Source organism: Sphaeramia orbicularis, chromosome 16, assembly GCF_902148855.1.
Source record: "Sphaeramia orbicularis chromosome 16, fSphaOr1.1, whole genome shotgun sequence".
Lineage (NCBI taxonomy): Eukaryota > Metazoa > Chordata > Actinopteri > Kurtiformes > Apogonidae > Sphaeramia > Sphaeramia orbicularis.
In genome coordinates, this window is record NC_043972.1 from 35,900,382 (window position 1) to 35,918,025 (window position 17,644).

A 17,644-nucleotide genomic window follows, 5' to 3' on the forward strand; every position below is an offset into this window, starting at 1 on the left:
AGCAGGTGTATTCTTAATGTTTAGTGTTTATACATGCTGTATATAGTCAAATAATTGATGGACTGTAATTGTAGTGCTTTAATTTGACTCATGGTTTGTAGAAATAACTTACATGGCAGCCTTCGAAAGCCTGAGAGGAGGAGGAGGGGTACATTTCAGTCCCGCTGGCACAGATATTGATGATGAGGATGAGGAGGATTCACCGGAGGTAAAAGACTATATCACTTGAAAACCTCTGAGGACACATCCAAGCAGAGGGCTGCAGCTGTTATATATTATTTACATGTTTTAACCCAGGTTTTGCTGAGTGTTACGGTTCAGCACGGACAGGTGGGTCTCTCTTTCTATGAGAGTAAAGACTCATCTCTAAACTATATGTTAGACACTCCTGACAACTACGAGCTCCACCTGCTGACAAGAGGTACACTTTACACCTAACAGCACATTTCATTATGGGAACAAGTTTACAGGTCTTGTATTTTCAAAGTTCTTAAATAATATGATTACCTTCAACCTCTCTATTTTGTCATTTAGTCATTCAGGAGGTTAAGCCTAATGTGCTCATTATCAGTGCAAAACAGGAGAGCAGCATGACCCGCTTCTTGCAGCAACTTGGTAAGCTCTGAAGAAAAAAAAATCTTATCATGGGGAGGTGTTTTGTTTTGATGGTGCGAGACAATAGTTTCTAGGTCAAGGGAAAGGAGATTGCTTTTGACTTGCTCTCTTTTGTTCTGTATCTCAGCCACAAACCCAGACTACAAACCAGAGGTGGTGACATACCCATATGTTGACTTTGGTAAACAGAAATTCAGATATGTCTAATATATTCAGCATTAACACAGTTCTTCAGTTTGTGTGATTTTCCATAAAATTTATTTGAATTACAAAAAAATAAATAAATAAATACATAAACATATTCTGAATGTTGCAGGTCTTGAGGTTGGTAAGCAAAGGCTGCTTTCAGCCCATCTGCCTTTCCTGCCTGTCTCCCTCTCAGAGAGAGAAAAGATGTCTTACCTCTCTTCCTGCATCTCCTTTGACTCTCCCCTGATGGTGAGCCACCTGTCAACGTATCATTCATTACTCTATCGTTCTGCAGGAGCGGTCTAACTGTCGTTTTTTTGTGTTTATATGTTTTATTTGTGTGTGTGTGTGTGTGTGTGTGTGTGTGTGTGTGTGTGTGTGTGTGTGTGTGTGTGCTGTTTGGTAGCTGAGGGCAGTAGGCGCTCTGTTAAAATGTCTGGACAGGAGGAGAGTGGGAGTGGAGCTGGAAGACAGCAGTATTGGAGTTCCTATCCTACAGTTCAACTCCTACACACTGTAAGACACTTCTATATAATGTGCAGACATTCTTATACACACAGGACTGTGATTGCACATTTTTCATAATGAGGACCCTGACGTTTTTGTTTTTTTTTTTCTTCAATGACAAGTGGCTTTGAATTGCACTTTATTTAGCTTAGCTACTCCAGGTTTAGTCTGTAAATGATGGATTTCTGGTGTTGGGTTTTCATCAGTATACTGTACTAACAATTACTGTATTAGTAATTCCATTATTGGTATTTCTCTGCTCATATATCATCAAACCAAACCTCTTATATGTGATATGGGGTTTTAATGACATAATAATATGTGATGTCCCAATATAGTAAGGGAGTGGTGAAGATTGACTCTGATACATACAGGTAAGTGTATGTACCACAAGTCATTTTCTCAGTTACATTAATTCTATCCAGAAATGATATGACACATTACATGATACTCGTAGTATCTGAAAGTTTCATTAAATTTTAGTTCTGCTATTAGAAGTACATTTACTCTTCCAGTGCTCTGCAAATCTTTAAGTCTGAACTCCACCCATCAGTGTACAAACTACATTCAGGAGAAAAGGAAGGGCTCAGTCTTTATGGTAGGCAGCTTTGAAGGATTAAAGGACATTGGTTCATCTTTTTGGCTATAAAGATTATTTATGCTAACTGCTTGTTCCTATTGTGTTTTGCAGGGATGTTAAATCGATGTAAGTGCAAGTTTGGCTCCAAACTACTACGGTAAAAAACATATCTTACCCTTTATTCATGCATTTTATTTTTTGTCTGGGCACATTCAGACAAAAAGTAATGAAGAGTCACTCTGTAGAATATCTGTGCTGCTCAAATAAAGAGAATAGAGTATGTTTTGGGAACTGTTGTCACACTTGTGAAGTTGGTACATTTGTGTTTGATAAAACTTAGGTGTCTTTCTATTTATGGCAGTGAAAAATCAATTTGTCTAAATTTTCCACATAAATATCCATCATCTGGTTTTGATGTTATATATGCTTTGATGTACAGGGTCTCAATGACTTCATTAAAAGTCTTGAAAAAGTCTGAAATACAAAACTATTTTAGGAATTACTGTATTAAAGTGACTGGACAAGATCCACTAGTGTCAACTTTAAATGTGATTTGGTGGAAAATTTGGATTGAACAGATAGTGTGTCATGATGTGGTGTGCAAGTTAATGTGGTGTTTTCTCATTAAAAATAACTATTTCTAAATGATTTTGCTTTTATCTAATTTGTGTATGTTGAAGTGAAGCAGCATCTGAAATATAACCTGAGGATAGTTCTTAAATTGCATTCATAATATTCCTAAAAAGTCCTAAATGCTTACATTTAACTTGTTGAGACCTGCTAAAACCCTGGATGTAGATCTGTAGGTGTTGTAAATATATCTGTCGAGGCCCGAAACGGAATCTGGCCCGATTCAGAATCAGGCCGGCCCAGAATGGAATTCTATTCTAGGCCGGCCTAGAATGGAATCCTGCTGCTATAATGTTATTTTTATACCATGTTTAATGCAAATGATCCATAATTCCATAATTTGTCATAATTTTACATTTTCAGTCTTACATACCTTGAGTAACTATTGTCAATTTCAGTCGATTTCACTGTACCATATATTGGTGGGGAGTACCACTAGGTTCTATTTGTAAATAAAGTGTATTATAGTTTACAATTAAAATGTTGTTTGTTTCATTTTTTTTCACATATTTGCAAATTCCATGTATTGATTTTTGTTATAATTTAGATCATTTGCATTAAACATGGTATAAAAATAACATTATAGCAGCAGGATTCCATTCTAGGCCGGCCTAGAATAGAATTCCATTCTGGGCTGGCCCGATTCTGAATTGGGCCAGATTCCGTTTTGGGCCTCGACATATCTTTTTTATAACACTCTGTTGATTGTTAAAACTGGAGGATGGAAAATTTACTACATTTGTAAACCTCTGACCTCTTTGCTCTTAGCCAGTGGTTTCTGCGGCCAACACGGGACCTGGATGTTTTGCACAGAAGACAGAAAGTGATGCGTTTCTTCACATCGCCTCAAAACTCTGACATTTTGAGCACTTTGCAGTCGTCGCTCCGCAACATCAGAAACATTGCAGTAACAACTCTGACAAACTTCTTTCTCCACATCTGTGAACACTTACCCTCCACCTACTGAGTCACCATCTGTACACTGACATCATGTCATCTCCCTAAAGCTAATATGTGTGTGTCTCTGTGTGTGGTAGACCATTCTGCGCAGGATGTCACTCTCTCACACTAAAGTGACTGATTGGCAGAGTCTCTACAAGGTTAGAGCTTTAGTATTATTGAGCATATCATATAATATCTGATCCAAGGCTTTGTTAAGTGTGCAAAAAGAATTGTGTGTGTATATGTGTGTGTATGTCAGACAGTGTACAGTGCAATTTGTATCAGGGACACAGTTCGTAAGCTTCCACAAACCATTGAGCTTTTTCATGAGATTAGTGAGGGGTTCTCTGATGACCTCCATTATATCGCCTCACTCATCAGCCGAGTTGTAAGTTCTCCTTCTCACGCGTCCTCAATTGACTGAATATTTTAGAAATTTTGTGGCTTTTGTTTCAGTATTCAGTAATACTAAGTGGTTGAGCATGGTTAAATTGTATGGTTCTCTGATTTGTACCCTAAAGGTGGATTTTGAAACTAGTACAGCAGAAAACCGCTTCACCGTCAAACCAAATGTGGATCCAGCAGTTGATGAAAGTAAGTGCACCTATGCATATAAAGTTGAAGCGAGTAGCTAGCCACTTTGTGTATGGAATATAATAATAATAGTAATAATAATAATAATAATAATAATAATGACTATGATAATAATAAACTTGTACTTGTATAGTAAAGATTAAAACCACCAGTCACATCAAATGCGTAAAACACAATAAATGCATTTGTATGAAAAAATCCTGCATGGAAGGCGCACAAAAGACAAATACAAAATAAAACGTTGGAAGATTTAAAGCCATAAATTAAACACCAGGAATAAAATATAAGAACAAGAGATACTTATAAGTATGTGAACTTTATATGATGCGTTCTCTCTTCTTCCACTAGAAAAGAGGAAGATGATAGGGTTGTCTGACTTCCTGACAGATGTAGCCAGGAGAGAACTGGAACATCTGGATTCTCGCATCTCCTCCTGCTGTGTCATATACATCCCTCTGGTCTGAGCTTACACCCACACAATGGCTGTTTGATATACAGTATCTCTGTACAAACTACATTTATATGGTGGGAGTTTGAGACTCAGCACCATGAAATTACTTCTCTGGAAAACTAGTACTATAATAGAACTCATATATCATTGTTAAACTCCCCTTGTAGATAGGATTTCTGCTCTCTGTCCCTCGGCTGCCCAGCATGGTGGAGAAAGAGGATTTTGAGATAGAGGGGCTTGATTTTATGGTTGGTGTAAAAACTTCCAAGAATCGTGTGTGTGTGGTGTGTTTTTATTGCTGGTTAATGTTAGTCTTTTCTTTATGTGCATCTTTATGTGTGTTTATTTGTTCATGGCTAGTTTCTGTCAGAGGATCGTCTTCACTATCGCAGCCGAAGAACCAAAGAGTTAGATGACCTCCTGGGGGATTTACACTGTGACATTAGAGGTTTGTTTATGTTCGTACAAATAGGAAACACTCATGTAATAGCTGCATATTCAACACACATTTTCAACATAACTCTGTTTACTCAGACATGGAGACGGCAATTATGACACAGTTGCAGAACACTGTCCTCCAGAGGAGCACGTCTCTGTACAAGGTTGGTGTGCACTTCTAGGTGTAAGCTTAAATGAAATGTTGAATATTTTATCACTTTGATGACATGTCTTTTTTATGACAGTGAGGCTTTTAACATGTCCAAGTGAATGTAGTGGGATGGGAGGCTCATTTTGATTATGAAACTCCAGTGTACGCTTATGATATTTGTCTAATTATAATGTTATATTTTGCCATTTAAAATGTTATTGCTATTTGTAAGACACAATAAATGACTGCATTGTTATGACTATCACAGCTATGGCCAGAATTGTCTTGCTTTTAAGTAGATTACAACTTTGCTTTTGAATTAATCTAACAGAAACACTGAGCTTTATTATTACAAAGTCTTGAGTTTATTAAGTTTTATTAAAGAGAGACCTCAAATCTCTCTCATGCGATTAAAGTACTCACTCTTATCCACTCTGACTGTGGCTGTTAAGGAGTCTCATGGTGAATCTTAACAATTGTCACAGAATAAAAAACAGCCAGAACATCCAAAAACAAGTCCCAAACCATTCATGCTGCATGAACAACTTTTATGTCTATCCGCATACTCAGTATAGTCCAGTACTCTTTATACTCAGTATAGTTTACACTAAATATGGCTAGATGCTGTTTCCATCTCATTTATCAACATACTGCGGGTAAGCATAAGTATTTCTGACCCAATTTTGTCCACATCCCCTCAACAACTCCTGGTTGACCATAAGTAAAAACAGCACCATTAAGAACATTCAGAGCAAATGTTTATTGTGTAGGTTTTGGATCTCACTGCTGAACTTGACTGTCTGATGGCTATGAGCAGCGCTTCCCAAGAGTATGGCTATACCCCACCCAAACTAACCAACCACAGAAGAATAATAATCACAGAGGGCAGGTAGGTACCCAGAATACATGCAAACAGTTATCCTGGGTACTCTTCTAAATTAAATTGTGCAGATAAAAAAAATAGTAAGTTAAAGTATGATGTGAAGCATGTCATAAATCAATCTCGTGTGGCATTAGTGTGATTACTTGTCACATAGAAAGAGCACAGACAAAAACACAGGTGCAGACACCAGATTCACATAAACACAAAGCATTATTGACACTAATAAAACTGTGGTAGAAGACTGCTACATGTACTGTATATATTTTATTATTTGCTAGACACCCATTGTTTGAGCTGTGCTCTCCTGTGTTTGTGGCCAACTCCTATCACTGCACCGAGTCCCAGGCCAGAGTCAAGATCATCACTGGCCCCAATTCCTCTGGCAAGAGCATCTACCTCAAACAGGTCAGAAAATGTGTTTTGTTCCAGTCAGTAACTTAAATGTGGGATTAGACAAGTAACACTTCTGTGGAACATGGATATTTATGTGAATGTTTGCACTGATACAAAGACTTAGTGTGATTTTTCTGTTTTGACATGTATGTGGCCCATTGTGTCCATGTTTCTGTTTCCTGTTTACATCAAATGAGAGTTCCTGTGACTGTTGGTGTTTTTGAGACTTTAGCCTCATGTATTCTGCTTTCTGATTTGCTCTTAACAGGTGGGTTTGATTGTATTCATGGCTCTAATTGGCTCAAATGTGCCAGCAAAGGAGGCAGAGATTGGTCTTGTGGATGGTATCTTCACGCGCATGCAGAGCAGAGAGTCTGTATCTGTGGGCCTCAGCACCTTTATGATAGACCTCAACCAGGTAACAATAAGCTCACACATACACAATTTATGCACACAAGTTTATCTGTGTGTGTCATAGTGTGGGTGTGGAAATAAAAGATATGAACTTCCAACACTACTGTCCTCCGGCTCCACTCCCACTCTCCACCTGTCAAGACATTTCTGCTAAGCAACTACTGCCTGCTTACAGTGCAGCAATTGCACACAAAGATACAAACACACAGCCTTAATAAAACAACAATGTGTAGGGTAACTGTTTGTCTATTCTCCAGATGGCCCAGGCCCTGAACAGCAGTACAGGCAGCTCATTAGTACTCATCGATGAATTTGGAAAAGGAACTAACACTGTAAGAAGAGTTCTATGTGAATTCAGTACATATGTACAGTCATAATGAGGGCACACATGGTCACTGATGTCAACCATCTGAAATCCCAAGCCAATTTCATTCAGTTCAGACCGGCAGTACAAACAGACTCTCAGAATAATTTGAAATGTGCCACTTCAAGGCTTTAAGCAAGAAAATAGCAGCAGTTTCAACATGATATGCGTGCCACATATATGCAACACAATAAAAATGCCATGTGGGGCAATCTTCATGTAATGAATCTTAACATAGATGTGTTTACTTTTAATATCTACCGTTTAGTTGTGATGATCATTCCCATACTACATATTTTCAAAATATTCGTAGCCTAGTTTTTTGTTATTGGAGTTTTTTCCTGAATGCTGGCAAAAGCGTAAAGCACTCCAGTACTGTCCCTCTGTTTATTTTAGAGAGAGTCCAAGTTTTTATTTGTCTAAATAAGGAATGGGCAGAGACCAAAAGAAAACAATAAAGGAAAAACACCACCGTTGTTTCTCTGACAGAATGTGAATAGCCATCTTACTTTGACAAAGAAAGCATAATAGATAATATTTACTTAAATATATGCATGCACACATAATTATTTGTTTATGTGTGTGCCATTAAGACCAATCTTTTTTATTTAGATGTCACTTTGATGTCACTGAGGAAATGATACACAGTAACATCAGGAGTGAGAACGTCACACAGATTATGACTGGGTTTGTTTTTGTCACCTATTGCTGCCTAATCAGTAAGAAATGAGGCATCTGTGGGTTGGAGCATTTTATTTGCAGACAAATGGGTGGGAATGTATTGTTCATGATAGCAATGAGCTGTGTCTCAGGCTATCAGGGCTTGTGTAAAGAGCTTAACCTAAATAAGGCTCAGAGTTGGACCACTAGCAACTTCATCCTTACTCAGAAATACAGCCAACAGTATCATGTTCCCCTGTAGGTGGATGGACTATCCTTGCTGGCTGCATCAATCTCTCATTGGCTGAGAAAAGCTCCAGTGGATGTTCCTCATGTTCTCCTGGCTACTAACTTTCATAGTTTGCTGCAGCTGGGCTTGCTGCCCTCCTCGGACTCGCTGTCTCTGCTGGTACTGAGAGACACTGTAACAGCAAAATGATAAAATTCAGTCTGAAACATTTATGTGAATGTATTTTGCTGTTTAATGATGACAAACTAATGTGCTGCAGAACTGTGTTGACAGCTAAAACTTCCACATGCCCAATTAACTTATAAGAGGACAGTACAGATTTGGTTTACCTCATAAGTTTATTTTTAAGTATGTGTGTTTGTGGTAGTGTAATAATTGTGTGTGTTTTAGACTCTGGAGACAGCAGTGGATGGGAATGAGTTGGTGTTTCTGTACCAACTGAAAGAAGGGATCTGCCAGTCCAGCTATGCTGCCAACATCGCTGCACTGGCAGGCCTCCCAACAAACCTTGTACAGAGAGCAGTGGAGGTAAAAATGCAAAAAAAAAAAACAAAAAAAAAAACACAGATACACAACAGCATCTTCACACTGACTATTTTTGTGTGTGTGTTTGGGCTAGGTCTCTGAACTGTATAGGACAGGAAGGCCCATCAAACGCACTGACAAAGCATCATGTGATGAGCAGGCTAACAGGTTTGTTAAAGTCAAACTGTAAGATTGACAATGAAAACAGTAAAGAGACAGGTCATTGTGTTTGTACATGTTCAGGTGCAGGAGTGTAGTGGAGCAGTTCCTCAACCTGGATCTGGAGGACAAGGACTTGGATCTAAAGCACTTCATGAGAGAGGAGCTCCTGCCCTCTGCTGGGGAGCTTCTGAACCACTGAAACATTCTGCTGCTACTGCAAATACACCTTCACCACTGTGGTCAGTTTGTTCATTCACTACTTTAGATTTTGGTAGGTTTTATGTAAAACAGAATGTTTTTACAACAACTCTAAGGAAAAACACTGAAATATTTATTATTCTGAAAGTGTTTGAGATGCAGTCTGAAATGTATAAGTACTGTATATACATTTCAAAATAATAAATTAGATCAATGAAGCACATTTAAGGCTGCCTACATTGAAATGAATTCAAACCATCCTCTGAAGAGTGCTTTCTAAAATTAACAATCTGTCAAAAAGTTCAAAGAAATTGGAGATTTTCCTCCTCCATGTGGCTGCAGTCCTTTCAGCGTCACTTCAGACAGTCCTGTTCTTTTTGTTGTTGTTTTTTTCAGACCATAAATAAGCACAAGCTGTTTATTTTAATCCCATAGAGGCTCCAGTCAGGACAGCCATCGTGAGATAAAATAGTGTATTAACTGGAAGTGTGGGTGCTGAGTTGCAGAAGGGTGTGTCACAGCAGTGCTTTGTCATGACAAAGACGGTATTATTAGTGAAGAGCTCCACTGTGGTCACCACCTCGCACTCCTCTGCTTTTACACAACCCAGTGTCTTCACATCCAGAACATCCGCTGGGGAGAAAAAGTGAAGATTTCAAGTATTACATCCTGAAATGAAATAAAGGCCCATTAACACTTAGATGGGGGGTTTCTAACCTAGATGTACAGACCTCCACAAGAGGATACTAAAAGAATTGAGAAAATTTGTGAAATGAATAATGCATATTGTTTCATTACACTTTACTCAAATTTCTGGATAATTTTACCTCTTTATGGTTAAACAGCTTGAAAACACAGATGGAGTTCCACATGTGAAAACCACTGTTTTAATGTGATCATGAGCCTAAAAAGACTGGAATCCACTGATTTAGATAATGAATAAGCACATGCATCACCCAACACACCTGCCTTCCCTCGGCCTGTGTAGCACCGCTCTCCAAGGCTGCAGTTGGTCTCGGTGGTGTAGCAGGCATCCCAGAAACCCAGGTCACATCGGAAACACTCCAGAAACTCCCCCTCTTCCTCATATCCCGCTGTTTCCACAAGCTGCTCTAGCTGCTCCTCTTCCTCACCTGGGACCACAAACAATGCCAAAGGGACAATGTGATTCATACAGAGAAGCTTAACTGGCATGAATTTTGTGCAACATTAAGAAAAAAATGGCTTTGAACAATGTGTTGTTTCAGCCATTTATGTAATTGCTTATTGGACACATTTAATATTCAAGGGGTGCTGTTTATGTGTGAAGTACAGCATTGTTAAAGAACATCAAGCCAAAGTGATGAGACACATTCTGCCGAGTGACTGAACATCACAGAAATATTTTGTTTATCCTCTATCAGTCTGGAAGCTATTTCTTTGAGTGGAGGACTTGTTTTATTCAGGGAGTGCTCCAAGTCGTAGGGCAGCATCATGTTTTTATTAAACAGACCGATACTGGAATTAATAGAAAAAATTGGAAGCAGACAGTAGTGGAGAAGACAGAGAAATCTCTATACAGTTCTCTATGTACGGTTTCTAAAAATATTATAACTGCAGTCCCACAATGACCTCTGTAGTGAAAAAATATTAATTCATAAAATTAGTATGTTTTGGAAGTGTGAAATGGCCACAGAACATAAAGTATTTTAACTGTTAATGATGTTACCTTTGCTGCTAAAATAACTATAAAGAAAGCACTTAAGGACGCCACAGCGCAGTATTCAGGTACCTTTTAACCTCACAGATTAACGTTTAGTGCCAGCCTATTCAGTTGCCAAATGGGTGGCTTCAGTGTATCCTCCTCTAAGATGCGGCTCAATGAGACTCACAATCCTTATCTCCTCTCATCTTGTTAGCTAGTACTAGTTTAAGAGAACAAGCAAACAAAAGAGAAGTGGTGGGGTTATTCTGAGCCAAGTAGGCCCACATACTTTTGTGCTAAAGATTAACTGTAATCTGTAGCCCTTTTTAAAGCCTGTATACATTTATGTTTATATACCAGTTTATAACATTAACCTTCTTTGGGGTTGAAATAATAGTTGCAGGGCTGCTGTATTTAATCTGCATTAGTTTAATCTAGGTTTACGTAATAAATTTGCAGCTTTACTTTGAAACATCATCTTTTTGTCAAATCCTGTTACATAAACCATTAGGAGACTTCAAAAATAAATATTAACCTCTAAAATATGATAGCTTACAAATTACTAGTTACTCTGTATAAGAAAATACTCCATCTGCTTATATCTTGACTATTTTGTAACAAATGTTTTCAAATCGCCATTGTCTGGAAATATATTAAAAGAAGGGACTTAAGAACTCATAATGAAAAGTATCCTACACTGAAGCTTTTTGCTGAAAACTATTTATTGCAAATCCTTTAAACTCACCAACATTTTGAATAACTACAATTTAATTGCATCATTAATTTCAGTAACAGATTAAAATTACTTTTGTTTTACTTAATTATGAAACATCCTCACATTTAACTAGTGACTCCTCAACACTGAGTATAACATACATAGACCTACATATATAAATATATATAAATTATCCTGGTTGATGTTTCTTAAGTCCAGATTGACTTGATATAAATTAGGACTGAAATTAGCTCAAATGCCCTTAAATCTATATGCATGTATTTGAAACAGAAAAACATCTGTAACTTATGAATAACAACTATTCAGAAATGACTAGCCTTTGTGCGGAATGTGAAATGTTTAGTAGCAGGTGTGTTTTAGAACAGAATTTGCGGTTTGCTCAAACATCTACTCTGAACACACTTAACTACTTAACCTTACCTTTTGCAGCTGTAAACATCAAAATGACAAAAACACAGAAAAGTAGTCCACCTTTCATTTTCTTCATTATACTTCTTCCATTGAAAGCGCATTGAGGACTGCTGAGGAGACTGGAACCAAAGCTGAAATTGGATTAGTCAGTAATACACCTGTTGTTTGTTCGGCAACAGTCGCAGCTGCAGATGATCAAATCAGTTAGGTTTTTGGAAATAGCTGCAAATGACAAACCTCACCTATACTGTACAGAGGTGTAAGTTAGAAAAGCATAGAGGAGACATCAAGTCTCCTCGAATGTCAGCAAATGTCATTTGACATGTCAGCTGTTTAACAGATAATACAGCTCCAATATTCCACATAAAACTAAGCTGGTAACTCACGCTGTGTCTGGTGAAGTTCAAAATCCCCATCCACCTAACTTATTATGAAAACCTTTAAACCAAATCTCTTTTCCTGCTGTTACAGTAAACTGTTTGTGCTGTCTGATCCTCAGTCGCTCAGATCTTTCATACCAAAATGTCAATGATAGCCTCTTTCTTTCTTAAAGAAAAAGAAATTACGTGCATCCTGAGTCAGCGCAGAGTTAAGCAGCTTATAGACTTCCGTCCGTCTGCTCAGATATGTATCAATGCACACACACACTCATATATAAGCTGCATAACTCTCCTACAGTGGGATGAGTTATACTCTCAATGCAGCAGAAAACCTGTGTTGCTGAATTATGTAAGACTGGCGTACTCAAACGTACAGATGTGAATGTGAGAAAACTCAAAGACTCTTCAATACTGTGTTGCTGCAGTAATGAAGACACTGGAACCACTAGTCAATTCACAAAGAGATTTGACCTCTACATTTAATCTGATCATCAGCATTACTGCCTGGTTAACCAACTCTACATGCTGTGAGTGGATGATGATCAAATGACAGAACTTCATTGGTCACTGGCTCAGATTAAAAATTTATAGTGACTAATAGGGCTGTTAAGATTGATGATTTTATCTTATGATTAAATGACTGTTTTAATCTGACTGGTAAACTAGTTAGTTATCAATTACAAAATGGTTGTTTTAATCACTTATATGAAGATCTGTTGCTACTCTGAGAGTAAAATGAATGTTTGGGTTTTTAATTGTTTGCTGAATTTATTAAAAACCATATAAAATACATAGAACAAGGCTGTGTGAAGTTATAACTTCACTCTGCTTATTCTCAACAATTAAGTGTTGAAGTCCAGATTCAGCGTCAGCAACAGACCATGTTCCTCAAATGTAAAGACATGGTGTCTTTTCTGTTAGCAATCTAAATATATTTGAGTTTTTGATGGTTTCTTGGAAAAAACGTTAAGAAAAGAGAAAGTAATTAATGTATTATTCTGAAATGAAATTAATCATTAGTCGCTGCCCTACAGTGAGGCATCTCTGTCTAAATTTGAACACAGCTCACACTGAGGAGGACTTTGTGCATGTGTGAGGATGAGGAGGGAGCTGCTTTTCTGAGCGATAAGTGCGAAGGAGGCTGGCAGCATGTTGCAAGATTCAGTCAAGAAGAGCCACATCTCCTTGACTCTCTGCTACTGAAATATACATCCAGCACCTTAAAACAGCATAACAACACAAAACCCACCACATAGTGTGTGAGTTGTAGAGAAGGAGGGTGCTGGTTTTAGTGAGAAATGTGTGGCTGTGGCTCGCAAATTACTGTACCCTTCAGTCTTGGTCGTCATCTGGATGGCAGAATCCCAGCATGGGCCCAAACAACAAGGAAATACTGTGCAGTCCTAAAGCACCTATAAAAACCTGCAGACTGATCCCCTGCGTAATTAGAAGTTGGTGGAGAAAATGCTGGTGATAATTAAAATCCTCCCCTACTTCTCAGTCTGTTCAAACATGCGCACTTTTTGCTAATTGTACCTGATAAAAGCTATTTACTCAGAAATGTTGAGAGGTTTTTGTGTTGTTTTTCTGCCCGAGCTAAGGATGAGATATCCAGAGCGCTGGAGTATTTGAATAAAGCGTAGGAATCAGATGATGAGTAGAGGAAAGATGAAAGGTCGGGATGGTGGGAGAGTGAGTTACACAAATCACAGGACTGTTTTTCTCAGCTAAACTGTGTCAGAATAACTCATACAAGGCGGCCTCACTGCTTTTTTTTTCCCACCAAATTTTGCCTTTTTCAGGCAGTGCTCCTCCACATTCTATCCACGCTCTGATTGAAATTCTCTCACTTAATCACACTCAAGTGGGGGGAGGAAGGCTAAGCAGCTGACACTGAATTAAAAAAGCAATTCAAATCTGAATTATGGAAAGAAAAACAGACATTGAGTCCATGTTTGCCTTTGTACAGAACCTGGTATTTATAGCAGGGGATGTAGGTGTCGAGCAAGAGGAGGGTGCCCTTTTTGTGCATCTGTTGTTTATATTGAGACACAATTTCCTCACATAAAGAGCCGATTTCTGTATGTGTGAGAACAGATAAAGACTCATTTGAGAGCTAATCTGGCTCATCCTCTTAAGTAGACCTCCTCAGCAAGTACAGTGTAGATGCTGTACCTCTGCAGAGTGTGCGAGAGTTTTCCACTATGGCACCCAAGTAACTTTTAGAAATCCTCCTCAAGTCCTAATATGGTCAAACAAGCAGCGTCTTAAGGGATTTGGGCATGGGTGAGTTCAAAGACAACAAGATCGCGAGTTGACATCAAACAGCATCGCTTCAAATCTTTGGAAACGTGGGTGAGTCAGAGAACGATACAGGACAAAAACACCCTTCACAGACTGTGACTCAGAGCCACTGCACCACTCGGAGGCACTAAAACATACCACCAAATATTTCACGTGTTTATTGAGGAATGTCCAAATCACTGACTGCTGTGTGTCTGCACGTGAAACTTTCAGATGTATCTCACCATGCATATTTAACAGGACAGTACAACCAGTGGGGAGGGGGTTCAGGGCTCCACTGGGAGAGGAGAGCCTGTCCGTATGTTAAAGTTGATCTCACTAGAGTTACAAGAGTCAGTGTGGACAGAAGAGTGAGAGATGGAAAGACAAGGGGAGGGAGGGTGAGGATTTGGCTCTTGGTGGTGCAGAACACAGGCCAGAAGAGTCGACCTCCCCTTCTTCTCCATCACCTCCTCCTCCTCCTGCTTTCTGTCCATCTCTTCCCCTTCTCTACCTCCGGCGTCCTGAGGAGGCGGCACTGATGGTCTGATGTTGTGTCTGTTCCTGCGAGGTGGAGGTGGAGGAGGAGGGCCCCAGTTCTGGTTTGAGAGGGGGAGCATGTGGGCTGGAGTGGCCCAGAATCCCTGCTCTCCATCTTTGCACTCCCACGGCTCCTGACAGCTGAAGCTTTGCTGCTCCTGTGAGTCCTCCCAGCCCATTCCTCCCTTCAAATCCTCAAGGTCATCAAACGTCTCTTGTCTGAGGATTTCACGGTCCCTGTTTTCGTACAGCAGTGTGGCGGCGCAGATGAAGATGAAAAGCCCCACTCCCATCACAACAGGTCCGGCCAGTTTCATCCTCTCAATGTGGGTGCTCCCCCGGCCACCCACAGGCTTTGGCGCTGCTGATACATATCCCGCCACTGCCACTGCCATCCCCACCAGCACCACTACCACACCCAGCAGCAGCCACACACCTGGAGCTGAGCGGAGGTGTAGTTTGGTCTGGAGGGCTTTCCCTTTCTTCAAGTGTCTGTGGCATGCTGGGAGGCATGCAGGTGAGGACTGGGTGGAGCAGGAGGAGGAGGGGCTACAGGGACTGGCTGTCCCACTGGACCTGGCTGCCGTCATCCTCTGGCTTCACACTGGACAGACATGAAACAGAGCACAAATATCACAAGTGTTGTATGCACCCTCAAAGGAAACAAAGTACAGAGGGTGAGGAGAGGATAGTTTACTCTGCATTGCACACAACAGGAAATAGCTGCTTTAATAAGACATGTGGCTGAGTTAATGAGATGCCAACCCTCTGCAGCTCCTCCAGTGTCTCTGTGGAGTAACACACACGCAGACTCTGAGCTCAGATCAGCCCTGCAGCAGCCCCTCTGAACCCGGACTGAACTGTTACTGAAGCGCCCACACATCATCGTGGGAATAAAAATGACTGACCCGGGACCTTGTGATTTCACTTTGAGTCAGAATGTCGCTGCGGTAATGAAAATTGAGTCACATTACTACGATAATTGCTCTGAATGAACTCATAATTCCATATCCCGGGGACAAGTGGCGATTCAACAGGACGCAGAAGAAGATGATGAATTGTCCATTAAGTCATATTTCACTGCTGCTTTTAACACTTGAGTCTTAAGTAACATATTTGAATTCATGCTCGGCAGTACTGTTGCTGACTACAGTCATACACTGCAGTTATTCTGTTGCCTTCAACATAAAACCTGGTTGCTACTTGCCTTGTTTTGGACGTATATCCGAAGCCGAAACTGGCTCCTCGGCATTATCAAATCATAGAAATAATCCCGAGTTGCGTTATTCCCTCCACTCCACCGTGCTTCTTCTCGTCCACTTTGATTTGCGGTTAAATCCACACTTTCCTTCTAATTCCACAGATTACGTTTTTCATCCATGGTTTTACTGTGCAGCGCAACAGCGTGAGCCGCACAGTCTGAAATCAAAAGCTTTTATAGTAAATAACAGTCTTTCTAAAAGTGGTGCAAAGCTGCTCCCCCTCTCCGTCTCCTCACTGCTTGTGCGCCTTTGCAGCCTATGTTTTGATTTGTCTGAGTGTAGAGAGGAGGGGTCGTGGGAATCAGCGGCTGGTCCAGGCCAGTCCCACGGTGAGCCCGGTTATTCTTAGGGAGTTCTTCGAGTATTATGATATTTCACTTAACTATAATTACACAACATTACCATAAAGCTCAGGCACTTTCACATTGTATTTTTGCAAAAGTGGAGAAACTTAAACTCTATATTGAATCGTGCATTTTACTGCATACATTTCAGGTTGAGCAACTTACATAATATGCATACTCAAAAAGTGGAGCAGCTTATTAAGATATTAACTCTAAAGTTGCTATTTATAGTATTGTCTGATGGCAGTTGCAATCTAGAAAACAAGACAGATATAAATAAATAAGATATAAAATAAAATATATGAATGAATGAATATAAAACAAAAAAGAAAGCAGTTATTTTTCCAATACAGATAATATACAGACTAAAATAGACAAGATAGGGACTTCAAAACCTAAAAGAAATTTCAATACAGGACAATGAAAGCCCAAAATTGGTCTGTTTAAACTCAGATTTATTTAGGCTTAAAGTCATAGGAGTCACTTTTATCCACAGTATGTACACTATTTACACTCAACAACAATATAAACACACCACTTTTGTTTTGCTCCCATTTGTCATGAGCTGAACTCAAAGATCTAAAACTTTTTCTGTGTACACACAAGGTTTATTTCGCTCAAATATTGTTCACAAATCTGTCTAAATTTGTGTTAGTGAACACTTCTTCTTTGCTGAGATAATCCATCCACCTCACAGGTGTGGCATGTCAAGATGCTGATTAGACAGCATGATTTTTGCACAGGTGTGCCTTAGGCTGACCAAATAAAAGGCCACTCCGAATGTGCAGTTTTATCACACAGCACAATACCACAGATGTCACAAGTTTTGAGGGAATATGCAATTAGCATGCTGACTTCAGGAATCTCCACCAGAGCTTTTGCCTGTGAATTGAATGTTCATTTCTCTACCATAAGCCATCTCCAAAGGTGTTTCAGAGAATTCATGAAGAAGACTGTGCGAGGAAAATGGTGGTCACACCAAATACTGACTGGTTTTCTGACCCCCCTGAACCACCCAATACAGTAAAACTGCACATTTTAGAGTGGCCTTTTATTGT

At 39.5% G+C, this 17,644-nt stretch overlaps 2 protein-coding genes across 6 annotated transcripts; one reads left to right on the forward strand and one right to left on the reverse strand.

The window, feature by feature from the left end:
- Positions 1-112: 112 nt before the first annotated feature.
- msh5 (mutS homolog 5) lies at positions 113-9,169 on the forward strand. Its single transcript, XM_030158414.1, has 25 exons — positions 113-208; positions 298-421; positions 535-615; positions 743-796; positions 932-1,053; positions 1,211-1,320; positions 1,650-1,685; positions 1,827-1,909; positions 2,003-2,048; positions 3,290-3,428; positions 3,559-3,621; positions 3,723-3,851; positions 3,985-4,057; positions 4,406-4,515; positions 4,676-4,762; positions 4,869-4,956; positions 5,043-5,110; positions 5,868-5,986; positions 6,259-6,385; positions 6,642-6,791; positions 7,045-7,119; positions 8,074-8,220; positions 8,452-8,589; positions 8,681-8,754; positions 8,830-9,169. Exons 1-25 carry the CDS (start codon positions 113-115, stop codon positions 8,945-8,947), a joined length of 2,457 nt encoding a protein of 818 aa, XP_030014274.1. The 3' UTR covers positions 8,948-9,169.
- Positions 8,386-16,738, reverse strand: LOC115436126 (transmembrane protein 200B-like). 5 transcript variants are annotated; one of them, XM_030158878.1, is made up of 5 exons: positions 16,188-16,738; positions 12,164-15,584; positions 11,787-11,896; positions 9,912-10,079; positions 8,386-9,579 (listed from the first exon to the last, which is right to left on the reverse strand). In XM_030158878.1, exon 2 carries the CDS (start codon positions 15,568-15,570, stop codon positions 14,728-14,730), a length of 843 nt encoding a protein of 280 aa, XP_030014738.1. In that variant the 5' UTR covers positions 15,571-15,584; positions 16,188-16,738; the 3' UTR covers positions 8,386-9,579; positions 9,912-10,079; positions 11,787-11,896; positions 12,164-14,727. The 5 variants fall into 5 exon arrangements, with proteins under 5 accessions (XP_030014738.1, XP_030014735.1, XP_030014737.1 ...); XM_030158875.1 differs by having other exon boundaries at positions 11,787-11,908; XM_030158877.1 differs by having other exon boundaries at positions 12,020-15,584.
- Positions 16,739-17,644: the final 906 nt, after the last annotated feature.

Excerpts from the sequence above, each read along its gene's own strand:
- msh5 (XM_030158414.1), top strand. The coding sequence starts at position 113 with ATGGCAGCCTTCGAAAGCCTGAGAGGAGGAGGAGGGGTACATTTCAGT. Across the intron at positions 422-534 it reads GCTCCACCTGCTGACAAGAG|TCATTCAGGAGGTTAAGCCT; the intron begins GTACACTTTACA and ends TTTGTCATTTAG. Across the intron at positions 3,622-3,722 it reads ATTGGCAGAGTCTCTACAAG|ACAGTGTACAGTGCAATTTG; the intron begins GTTAGAGCTTTA and ends TGTGTATGTCAG.
- LOC115436126 (XM_030158878.1), bottom strand. The coding sequence starts at position 15,570 with ATGACGGCAGCCAGGTCCAGTGGGACAGCCAGTCCCTGTAGCCCCTCC.